The 11639-nt window shown below is 45.8% G+C and overlaps 1 protein-coding gene across 31 annotated transcripts in view; it reads left to right on the top strand.

Annotated features, from left to right (window-relative positions):
- The window catches only part of PPP6R3 (protein phosphatase 6 regulatory subunit 3), a 149816-nt gene extending 142343 nt beyond the window's left edge, over positions 1 to 7473 (top strand). For 9 of the 31 annotated variants that reach the window (XM_017536940.2, XM_017536939.2, XM_037741515.1 and 6 more), the window contains 2 exons: positions 2087 to 2206; positions 5250 to 6786. In XM_017536940.2, coding sequence (XP_017392429.1) covers positions 2087 to 2206; positions 5250 to 5301 — 172 coding nt within the window. In that variant the 3' untranslated portion in view covers positions 5302 to 6786. Of the gene's footprint in view, positions 1 to 1653; positions 1810 to 2086; positions 2207 to 5219 lie in introns of all 31 variants that reach the window. The other 22 variants (XM_017536938.2, XM_017536935.2, XM_017536934.2 and 19 more) reach the window with 8 other exon arrangements.
- The last annotated feature ends 4166 nt before the right edge of the window (positions 7474 to 11639 follow it).

The following is an 11639-nucleotide window of genomic DNA, read 5'->3' as shown; positions in this document are numbered from 1 at the left end:
TTTTTTTAAGTTGAGGTCTTTCTCTGTCACCTAGGCTGGAATGCAATGGTGCAATCATAGTTCACTGTAACCTCCAACTCCTGAGCTCAAGCAGTCCTCCTGCCTCCCAACTAGCTGGGACTAAGGTGTGTGCCACCACTCCTGGCTTAATTTTTTGTTTATTTTTTTATTTTTGTGACCCAGGCTGGGTTCAAACTCCTGCAAGTGAGCCTCCTGGCTTAGCAGAACTTCTTTAGAAAAACAAAAGGAAACAAAGCAAGTCTTCAAACTATAAATGCAAAGAGTTGAGTTAGATTATATTAAAGTTAAGAATTTCTGGTTGATAAAATGCTACAGACAAAATTAAGAGGCTAATGGCAAACTGAAAAAACATCTGTTGTCTAAATCAACAAGAGACTGACCTTAAATATTCAAGGACTTCCTATAGAGTAGTAAGAAGAAGAAAACCCAAATCAGAAAATTGGCAAAAGGTAAGGGTTTATAGACAAAGAAACCTTAAAAGCTTAAAAAAAAAAATGTGTGAAACGCATCAGAGAATTACAGATGACAATATAGCACCTGATGCTCTTCTTATACTGGCAGCAGGTAGAGGTGCATGATGCTGAGTGTGGCGGGTGGCAGCGTGCAGGGCTGCTGGAGGAGTACAGACCCGGGCAGTCATTCTGGGTTGGGGTTCTTTGTAGGTAGAAAAATGGCCTGCAGATTTCCACTCCTGGGTGTCCAGCCCTGAGAAATGCCCGGACAGGTCTGCCAGGGGCCCTGGCCAGTGACGGTCATTGCAGCGCTGTGCGTGGAGGTGGAGGGCAGCTTTGGTGGGAGAAGCCGTGCAGAGTGGTAGGCGCACGCCGCAGTCAGCGGGGATGGTGGGTCTCCCTGACTTGTTGAGTTAAAAAGGCAGATACAGTGAGATGTACAGTTGAATCCCAGTTAGTGACTCAGCATACACATATATTATTACTATATGTTTTTAAAGAATTAGAATTATAAACAGAATAGTTGCTTTGAAGGGAAGGGAATGGAGAATGGGGGTAAAGAAGAGTAAGTTTACAAAGAAGTAAGGAACCAGGTAATTCGGATGATCACTAAATCATAAGTTTTTAGCTCATTTTCCTACTTATAATTGCTTGGAACTATCTGGAAACTACCCAAGAAAGCGTCCTAATGTGAGATTTGTCATAAGCAAAATCCAGGACAGAATTTCAGTTCTGAGTGGTGGACCTTTACACGGGGAACCTCTAACTGACCTTTCACTCTTAATAGTGCCATTTTGATTGTGTAAAAAGGGGAATCCCAGACTGAATAGGCAGAGTAAATTTCCAGCCCACTGAGCTGAGAAAAGTGTCTCCTGTGTCTTTCACCACCGATAACCATCTAAGGTGGAAAATATCATCCTTCTGGGTCTCATTTTCCCCAAATCCCCTGTGCCCTTAGGATCACCTCTTTGTCCGTCTTCTCCCTCAGGGCATTTATGCTTCTTACACATTGTTCGAGGGCAACTCGAGGAGCCATGAAACCGATGCAGTCAACACGGTGACCTCCTCGTGTGACTGAGGCTCCCAGCCAGCAAGCTGATGGGGCCTGTCTTGCTGTTTTAATGGTGGGCTTGGCCCCAGAAGCCAAGTGCTTTAACTAAAGACTCATTCCTTCAAACAGGTTCTTTGACACCTTCACCGAATCTGCAGTTTTGCTTACGTGCAGTCGTGGACATATTATTCCCCCAAATTCCTCATTTCTAGGAGTATTCTGAAACTCTTGTACATTTCTTTTTCTGTTTTGCACACTGGGCTTCAGAGTGTTGAAATCCTATCGGTATGTACAGTGTTATGGGACCATTCTTTATCAGACGCCAGCCACATTACATTGTCCCTCTTTTGGTTCCCACCTGTGTGTGACCCTTTCCTTTTGTGATTCCCCAGTCACTGCCTGTGGTCCCTTTGATCATGCACCCTGCGCATGCTCAGTCCCAGGGCGCTTTGCCTCCATGGCAGTCATGATTTCCAGAGCCATCTGCATGTGACCTCATCCTCTGGTGCCTAGGCGCTGGTCCCTAGGGTGTTTGATGTGCCTGTTATCCTCTTTACTGCAGTGAGGAAGGGAAACTGTCTACCTCTCAAGATGCTGCTTGTAAAGATTCGGAGGACAGCCCCGAGACGGCAGAGGTGAAGTGCACCGCGCCCCGGCCTCCCAGCAATAGTCCCGAGCAGAGGTAACCACCCGCCTCCTCAGACCCACCCCGGCCTTGCTCAGGCCTTGCTTGGTGCTTCCTGGGAGTTGGGAGGGGACAAGCCTCCTGGAGGGGTAGGGTCTAGAGGGATCTTTTACAGCTGTGCTCAAGTCTTTGGCCACTTACTTGGCAGGACAGTGTTTTTCTCAGTCCTTAGGGTAGTCAGGGTGACTGAGCTGAGAGCTTAGAAATAGCAGTTCCTTTCCTTACTGCAGAAGCCAAAAACCAATTTTCAGAGACTCTAACATCACTCACTCTTTTAGAAGTGGCTCTGATCAGACGGGTCTCCTCATCCTTGTTGGTGAGGTACTGAGCTGAGGGTGACATTGAGCCTCTCCAGGACTGGAGTCCTCATTGGCCTCACTAATGTCATCCAGCTGCCAGGCACAAGCAGATTGTGGTGCATTTTTCCCCCCGTCCTGCCCATGTGACGTAAGAAGAACTTGCCTGGGTGCCCTTTGATACATGGGCTACATAATTCTTAGCGCTTAAGTGACTCCCTGTCATCTTAAGTATGAAATGCCCACTCCCAGAGCCATGTGACTTGGGATGTGGTGTTTTGTTTCCAGTCATCTTTTGCTTAGCCTGAGCCAGTGGTCTGAAGGGATAGACCAGTCTAAGCCTCAGCCACCTGGAGCCCATGCCAGGGCCTTACGCAACACTGAGCATGGCCCGAAGATGGGGAGACGTCACTGCCCAGAATTAACTTCTGTGAGCAAATATAGCTAAGATTGTATATTCCTTGCACAAGGAATAAAGTGACTTTAAAGCTATTTCAGAGAAGTTTTAACCACCCCTGCCCCCAAATCCTCCCCAAAGTCTTGCCAGCATTGTGTGGGAGCATATCGAGTGGGAACCAGCAGGGGGCACTCTTTGTTGATTCAAAATCCTGTTTTCACAGTGTAGCAAGCTGTATTCCTCCTGTGGAAATCGTAGTGGAAATAAAGCCTTTGCTTTTGTGATTAAAAATATATTTTTTTTTGCATATAAAACAATTAAGAACTATTTGAGCATGTTGTCTCTAGTGAAGGCTTTGCGGTGAAGAGGAAGGGTGGCCCTCTAGCGCCAGGGAAGCCACCCCAACTCTGCTCCTAAGGATTGGGCAAGTCACTCTTTTTCTTGGGGTTTTCAATGTATTTTTTTAAGTGGTCCTTTATAGGTCTAATTCCCAATCAGTTATGTCAGCTCTCTGATTTTTACCTATAAATTTATTTTGTATTGAGGGCTGCCTAGAAGGCAGAATTGTCCAGGTGCATCCCAGTTTGGGGCAGTTGCTTCAGGGGATTATTCTTGATTTCTCTAGCATAAAGGATGTATAGGCTCTGGAGTATTTCCTTGGCTTCCGGGGGCACAGAAGAATTGTTTGCCTAAAGGGAAGCCACTTGCTCTTCTCTGTGGCTGGGAATGCCTGCTCTGAAGAGCCCTGTCCTGACCTGCAAGGCCAAGGACTGGAGGAAAAGGTGGGGTGAGCCAGTGGAAGAAGAGGGGCATCACTCGGGTCCACGCCTTTGCCCATCTGTCCTTCTTCCATCTGACACACATCTGTGTGTAGTGGCCACTGGTCTAGGCCGAGTCATAAAGCTGCAGCACACGGCTAACCCAGTAATCTTGGGGCACAGTGGAGGCACATCTGTGAAGAGGCCAAGAACCCACGAAGAAGGGAACAGGGGTCCATGTGAGTTGGGTGCGGGAGAGAGGGTCTCTGAGAAGGTGGCCTTGGAGCAGGTGTTCGGGCAGGCCTGGAGTGTGTCCTGATGGATTGCATGTGTTCTGAAGTGACGTGTGACACAGGGGAGATTGAAGCTCCCCTGTCTTTCCTGTGTGCTTCCTGTCCCAGCCAGATCCTACAGTTCCATGGATTGGCAGGCGTGCTATTTACTGTCATACCTAAAGATCTGCATTGCCTTGCCACTGATCTCACTTTTCACAACTGTTTTATCAGGCATGTCCTTTGCGCTTCCGGTGCGCTAAGCATGCTGTTCACATTATGTACTTGTTTCATATGTATACTAGTGAAGCCCTCTGTGGTGGGGGTTGGGGGTTATCTTCCCTTTTTACAGAGGAGAAAACAGAACTGAGAGGGGCTAAGAAATCTAATTATAAGCTCACTCAGCTTAAGTGAAGGCAGGTTATACACTGGCTATGTCTAGTTCCAGAAGTCTCGGTTCCTGTGTGTCTCATACATGGAGACACCATCAGGTGTAACTGAGCGGAGTGGATTGTGTATGCAGAGCTGACTTCTTGGCTCTCTGTATAACTAGCAGGTATAAGGCGTGGAAAGCATTCTAGCTGCACATTTTGACTGCTTGCAGGCATCCCAGTTACGGCTCGCAGCATCCTTTCCCAAGTCTCCTTTATAAAATTTTGGTCAGGCCAGCCAAAATATGTTATATATTCAGGTTGTAATATTTGGCAGGAAGGCAAAAGCTAGACACTTTGTTATCTACTGTCCACCTCTTTTTCCCTCCCAGTTCTGAGCCTAACATTTGCTTTGTGGGAACATGTTTTTCAAGTGGACGCCTTTGTTTTCAGTAGTTTATTTGCAAACCTTTTCTTTCATGTCCTTTTCTCCCCCCTTTCCTGGTAGCAGAATCCTGTTTTCCAAGTGAAATAGTATGTGGGTTCCCATCTGTGGGTCACATAAAAGCTTTTTTGAAGGAGGGGTGAGCACATAGCTCCTGAAGGTTCTGGAAGCCACAGGCTCTACCCCACTCAACTTGTCTCTGTCTGCTCTTTGTGGAGGCCGAGGCGGGGTGCTGCTCCCAGCGCACCTGCTCTGCTGCAGCCCTTGGGGAATGCCTGCTCACCTGGTGATGAAGCTTAGATGCCACTCAGATTTTTCTGTCGCTTTAGTTCAATTCATTCATGTATCATTTTATTAAAAACTAAGTTCCAGGTATTGTCTAAGCATGGGATAAACAATATTAAAATAAATGTTCCCTGCCCTTGGGGAGCTCAGCGAAATAGGTTTTGTTTTTCTCATTTCTGCTGCAAGAGCCTCCGATGTCTGTCTGTTGCTCCTTAGGACTGACCAGCCAAGTGTACCAGGTGACACTTCAGTGAATGGCCCTGTATGATGGGTGACGACTGCCGCTGCTGACTGAGGACTGCAGACCGCCACCACTCAGGGGCTCTGGAGGGGTCAGCTGGAGCCCACCAAGCTGTCACTGCTGCACCCACTCTGCAAGGGATCAGGACCAGCAACCTTTATACCCTAGATTCTAAGACATTGTACAGAGAAATTCAGAAGTGTAAAAATATTGCACATTGACAAATACCAAGAATTTTTGCGTATGTTTATATTGTATTGTTCTAAATAATGGGTAGCCTGTGAAATAAGATCTTGCCGCCCATGTAATAATAGTAGTAATACTCTAGTTAAAATGGCTGTAAGAATAGTTTTATAAAAGTGAATACACAGATCTATTGTATTTGAAACATAACTATTTGACATTTATTAGTGTGACCAAAGTATTAGGCGGTTTTCATACATTTTTCACCTTGTAAAAAATTCTGAATTCATTTTTCTTCCAGGTTGGCAAGGAGTTGTAGAATGGAAATGCCTCTAAGTGTTATTTTGGTTGTTCTAACTTACAAAAGTGATTTTGAATAAGAAATATTTGGTGTTCTTTTTATAACCAGTTTTTGATTGGTAATTGTTTTCTGTATTGTTTAAAATGGATCAAAACTGTAAGTCTATTGGTAGAGATTAAGTATTTATTGCTACAACTTAGTTGATAACTTGATGTTATTGTAAAGCCATATGTTCTGTTCAAGTCTTGTTTGCTTGAAATGATTATTCCTACAGGTGAGACACTAGACTATTTGGAGCTGATATGGCTTGTGTTCTTGTGTTTTGGGTTTTTTGTTTTCTGTTTTTTGTGGGGTTTTTTTTGCTTTTGTTTTTGTTTTTTGTTGTTTCGGTAGTTCATCTGCCTTTTAACCCATTCACCAAAATTTACCTTGTTAACAAGCATCACCAATGAACATTTCGGAGCAATCTGCGTATTTAACACACCTAAATCGTAGTAGGCAAGTCAGCTGAAAATGTTCGTGCTGCTAATGGAATTAGAGTGCGTTCATTTTACAGGCTAGTATTTTAAAAGTAGAAATCAAAATCTGGCACCGAAGCATGCTAATTGTTTACTGTACCTTGTGAGATTTTCACTCATAAATTTAAACCAGTGTATTTTTTTAGAACTGGTTTGTGTATATATATAGTGATTATGGATACTAATTCAATGTAATTTATAATTTTCTATGTCAATATAAAAATACATCACAGCCTTCTCAAACATCTGAAGCAATATATTGTATATTGCCATATCGTCTGGTGAAAGGGTTAAATTACTTCACCTCTTGCACTTTTAGATGCAAATCAGTTTTTCATTTCTGTAATAGAAAATTATTCATGTATTTTTACATCATTTGTTTTTCCTGACCAGTATTTAAAACCAAAAGGATATCCTGAAAAATGGCCAACAATTTTTTTAGAAATAGCATCCCAAGCAGCGTGCCTAAACATTACATTGCATATGGAAATAAAAGAATCAAACGTCTAATGCCTTATTTCTGGTTTCCTTTTTCATTTGAAGTGGTGTAGAGACTCAAGCACTCCAAGGACAGTGGAGTCAGCAGTAAGCCCTGGGACAAGTGGCAAGGGGGGCTCCCTTGCCCTTTGCACGCCTCCTCAGGAACCCTCTTTCCCGGGTGAGCACCTCTCTGAAGAGACTATCCTTGAGCCTCCTCTGGAACCAGCACCCCCAGAGGACAGAGCTCCTCCTACTTGCCTCAGGGCTGCCTGACTTGCGTGCTGTTAGACCTCGGGGATTGCTGCTGGATGCCGTGCCCAGGTCTTGAGCTTTGCCGGCCATGGCCAGGGTTTGGCTGCAGTGGTGGCACACATGGCCTCAGTGGTATGGATCTGGTGGCTTCTCCATCCCACCCAAGGTAACAGTGTCTTGCTTCATCCCATTGACTGCTAGGGAGAGAGCCTCTGGTTCTTTTCTTTGGGGCGGCATTTTGGTTTGCTTGTCTTCGTAGCAGGGAAAGGATATGACAACGGGGAGGACAGTTCTTTTGGGGGTTGGAGAGGCCAACCCGAGGACAGGAGTGAGTGTGCCCTCATTTCGTTTCTACGTTAATTTCTGTGTATTGGCCATACTGAATTGCAAGACTAACAGATGTCTACAATACAATACCTGTATTAAAAATAACAAAAATAAAGCCTGATTCTTTGTTTCTAGAAACCTTCTCTTGTATGTTGCTTGGGCTTTTAATGGGTTGGCGTGTCCTGCTGTTGGGTCCCATGTTACACTAGGTCCTGTGTGAGAAAGACTGCATTGCAGTGCATGAGAGCGTGGCCCCTGCGGGATCAGGGCCTCATCCTGCCCACTGACATAGCCCAGCGGCCCGGAAGAGGCGGTGCCTGACACGGCCCCAAGGGTTCCTCTGGACCCCCAGCCTGTTACGTTTGCGAGCAGTGCGCCCCACTTGTGTTGTTTGGCTCCCAGTCCAACAAATCACACTCAGGTGCTCCATAATGATTCTTAGGATGTGATGCTAATTACAGCTCCTTATTTTGCATTTTCCCTTTACCTATTTGCTTAAAAACGTGTTCTTGGCTGGGCACAGTGGCTCACGCCTATAATCCCAGCACTTTGGGAGGCCGAGGCAGGTGGATCATGAAGTCAAGAGATCGAGACCATCCTGGTCAACAAGGTGAAACCCCCTCTCTACTAAAAATATAAAAATTAGCTGGGCATGGTGGCTGGTGCCTGTAGTCCCTGCTACTCGGGAGGCTGAGGCAGGAGAATTGCTTGAACCCAGGAGGCGGAGGTTGCGGTGAGCCGAGATCGCGCCATTGCACTCCGGCCTGGGTGACAAGAGCGAAACTCCGTCTCAAAAAAAAAAAAAAAGTGTTCCCTAGTCGTTACCTCCTAGCAGGTCCTCTGCACAGGCTTTTTGCTGTCTGGGCACACACACAGCTCTGCGTGCCTGGGCCCATAGGCGCTGCTCAGTATGGCTGAGTTCGCACCTCTGCACGCCTGGGCCCGCAGGCGTCTCACTCTGAGCTGTCTGCGCACACACCTCTGCATGCGTGAGCCCGCAGGCGTCTTCCTCGCAATCATGTAACTAGGGATGAGCTCTCCAGCCAGGTGGCTCATCACAGCCCAGCTCAGCCACTCACGATGGTGTGATCTTAGGCAGGTTAACTTCTCTGTCTCGGCTTTTTCTATCAGGTGGGGAAACAACAGGAACAGGTTCAGAGACTTTAGGTTTTACTTATGGTAATGTTAGCTAACTTTTACTCAACCCCATAATGTCACCTGCTAGCCTTTCTAAATTTCCACTTTTATCCTGCCTGTTATTTAAAACCTTTACCTCCAGAAAAGTCGAGCATCTGAATCAGGTGGGTTTTGGCCTTCAGCTTCTGGGGTCAGCTCCGTCCCATGTGCTCAGTCTGACCACCTGTGTTCCGTGAATAAAACTGGCTGTTTGTATTCCTACTGCACACCATACACAAAAATTCATCCCAAATAGCTTGCAGGTCCCAACATGAGCACTTAAACAATGAAGCGTTTTAGAAGAAAAACTTAACTGTGGGCTGGGCAAAGGCTGCTTCAGATGCAGAGCACATACCGTAGAAGAAAAACTGGGCTTCATCAACATGAAAATTTTCTGCTCTTGAAAATGGAAAAGCAAGCAACAGAATGCCAGGCAAAACATCACGCCGGGTGTCCTGACGAAGGTCTCAGACCTCGGATATAGGGGAGAAAACTGCAAATCAAAATTAAGATGAAAAGCCCAATCTAACAAACGAACAAGAGACTTGAACACAAGATATTCACGAAGAAGGTACAGATGTTGCCTGACTTAGGATGCCATGCCGGCCGCGTCCCCTCATGATGGCACAGCTGGCTGGGACTGTCGCTCCTGCCACCACTCAGCACTGCAGGAGGGTGCCATGCTGCAATCCATCACCAGCCCAGGAAATGATCAGAATTCAGAGTGTAGCTTCTGCTGAGTGCTTAATGCTTTCACACCATCATAAAGTCCCAAACCCTAAATCGAACCGTGTTAAGTCAGGGACCTGTGTATACATGAGTGGCCAGTAAGATCATGAAAAGTTGTTCAGCACCATTACTCCCTATGGAGGGCAAGTTAGAGTCACAAAAAGGTCCCATTTTGAAAAAGACATCACCAAAATGAATGCGAATGTGCAGCCACTGGAACTCGCCTATTGCCATCTGAGTCCAGTTTAGAAAACTGGTGGGCAAATTTGTCATTTTTTGGTTTGGGGGTTTTAAAAAAAATTAGACATACTCGTGCAGACTTTCCTAGATACTTAATGCAAATGTATGTCCACAGAAGATTTGTACAAGCATGTTTATGTCACTTTATTGGTGATTGTTTAACGGGAAGGTGGATATGGAGATTCTGGTGTAGTCATAGGATGGACTTCTACTGAGTAACCAGTTGGAGTGAACTGTGATGAATGCAGCGTGTATAAATCTCAAAAACATGTTAAAGGCCGGGCGCGGTGCCTCACGCTTGTAATCCCAGCACTTTGGGAGGCTGAGGCAGGCGGATAATTTGAGGCCAGGAGTTCGAGACCAGCCTGGCAAATGTGGCGAAAACCCATCCCTACTAAAATTTTAACATACTGGGCACAGTGGCTCGCACCTGTAATCCCAACACTTTGGGAGGCAGATGTAGGCGGATCACGAAGTCAAGGGATCGAGACCATCCTGGCCAACATGATGAAACCCCATCTCTACTAAAAATACAAAAATTAGCTGGGCGTGGTGTTGCATGTCTGTAGCCCCAACTACTACTTGGGAGACTGAGGTGGGAGAATCACTTGAACGCTGGAGGCAGAGGTTCCAGTGAGCCATCGCACCACTGCACTCCAGCCTGGGCACAGAGTGAGACTCCATCTCAAAAAAAAAAATTTTTTTTTTTTTTTTAACAAAAATTAGCCCAGTATGGTGGTGCACGCCTTTAATCCCAGCTACTCAGGAGGATGAGGCACGAGAATCACTTGAACCCGGGAGGTGGAGGTTGCTGTGAGCTGAGATCACACCACTGCACTTCAGCGACTGACAGCGGCTTCAGGGGTTCAGAGGCCCAGTCATGGGGCCTTGTTGGGAGCAGGTGCTCATGCTCTGGCCTCGTGTTTCTCGGTGGGATCTTAGCGCTAGAGGAGTGCTCTTGGCCTCTCCACTGCTCCACTCTAGTGGGAGCTTAGAGCGACTTCGCTGAGAGATTTTGGTGAGGATTTGCATTTTTGGTTCAGTCAAAAATGCCTTCTAGGCTGGGCATGGTGACTCACGCCTGTAATCCCACTGCTTTGGGAGGTGAAGATGGGTGGATTGCTTGAGCCCAGGAGTTCAAGACCAGTCAGGGCAACACAGTGAGACCTCATCTCTATAGAAAAAAAAAAGTAATAAAAATTTAAAGCCAGACTAAGAAGTGTCTTTTCCCATTTCTCTTTCAAGTGCTCATTCTCACTTGTTTCTGAACTTTGGTGTGAGGAGTAGGAGGAGTTTCCCTAAACCCCCTCTTTCCTAAACACACCAAGAAATACATCGTTACACAAAATCTGTTTTTTCTCTTTAGAAGACAGGTGGTCAGACTGGGGTTGAAACTAGAACCCAGGAATATGCCATTTATGCAATAGTCATAAAACCGACAAAGGCTGAAAATAAGTGGATAGAAAAATAGGGCGTGAGTGAAAACGAGTGTTCATATCAGGCAGAGCAGAATTTAAAAGCACTGTGCAGGACAAGATGCTATTCATGAAACTCAGTGTAGCAGTGGGACAAAACGATTAGAAAGGCAGGGCAGGGTCTTCTGTTTCTGGCTGTAAGAGTAATTCTATCAGAGCAAACATCCTGAGAACAGCAAGCAAAGTTGGACTTTTAAGAAACTGACTTTAAACTTTTTACATCTAGGCTGCTTGAGCCCAGGAGTTCAAGACCAGCCTGGGGAATGTGGTGAGACCCTGCTTCTACAAAAAGTTTTAAAACTTAGCTAGGTGTGGTGGTGCGTGCCTGTGGTCCCAACTACTTGGGAGGCTGAGGTGGGAGGATTGCTTGAAGCAGTCAAGTCAAGGCAGCGATCCTGCCTGCATGACAGAGCAAGACCCTGTCTCAAAAAAAAAAAAGTTGAAAGCATTAAACAAGGAACAGAAGGAAACGACATCAGCGTAAAAGCCGTATGTGAAAAACCCACAGCAAACATTTGACTCTTAGTAAAAGACAAAGATTTTCCTCTGAGAACAGGAACGAGGCAGGGATGCCCTCTTTCACCACTTCTATTCAACAGAGCACTAAAAGTTCTAGCCAGAGAAATTAAGAAGAAAAAGAAATACAAGGTATTCTTAGTACTCAATGCTTGTATCCAATCTTTT

Source organism: Cebus imitator, unplaced genomic scaffold (genome assembly GCF_001604975.1).
Source record: "Cebus imitator isolate Cc_AM_T3 unplaced genomic scaffold, Cebus_imitator-1.0 Scaffold102, whole genome shotgun sequence".
Lineage (NCBI taxonomy): Eukaryota > Metazoa > Chordata > Mammalia > Primates > Cebidae > Cebus > Cebus imitator.
Note: the sequence above shows the minus strand (reverse complement) of the source record. Positions and strands in the feature narration are given on the sequence as shown.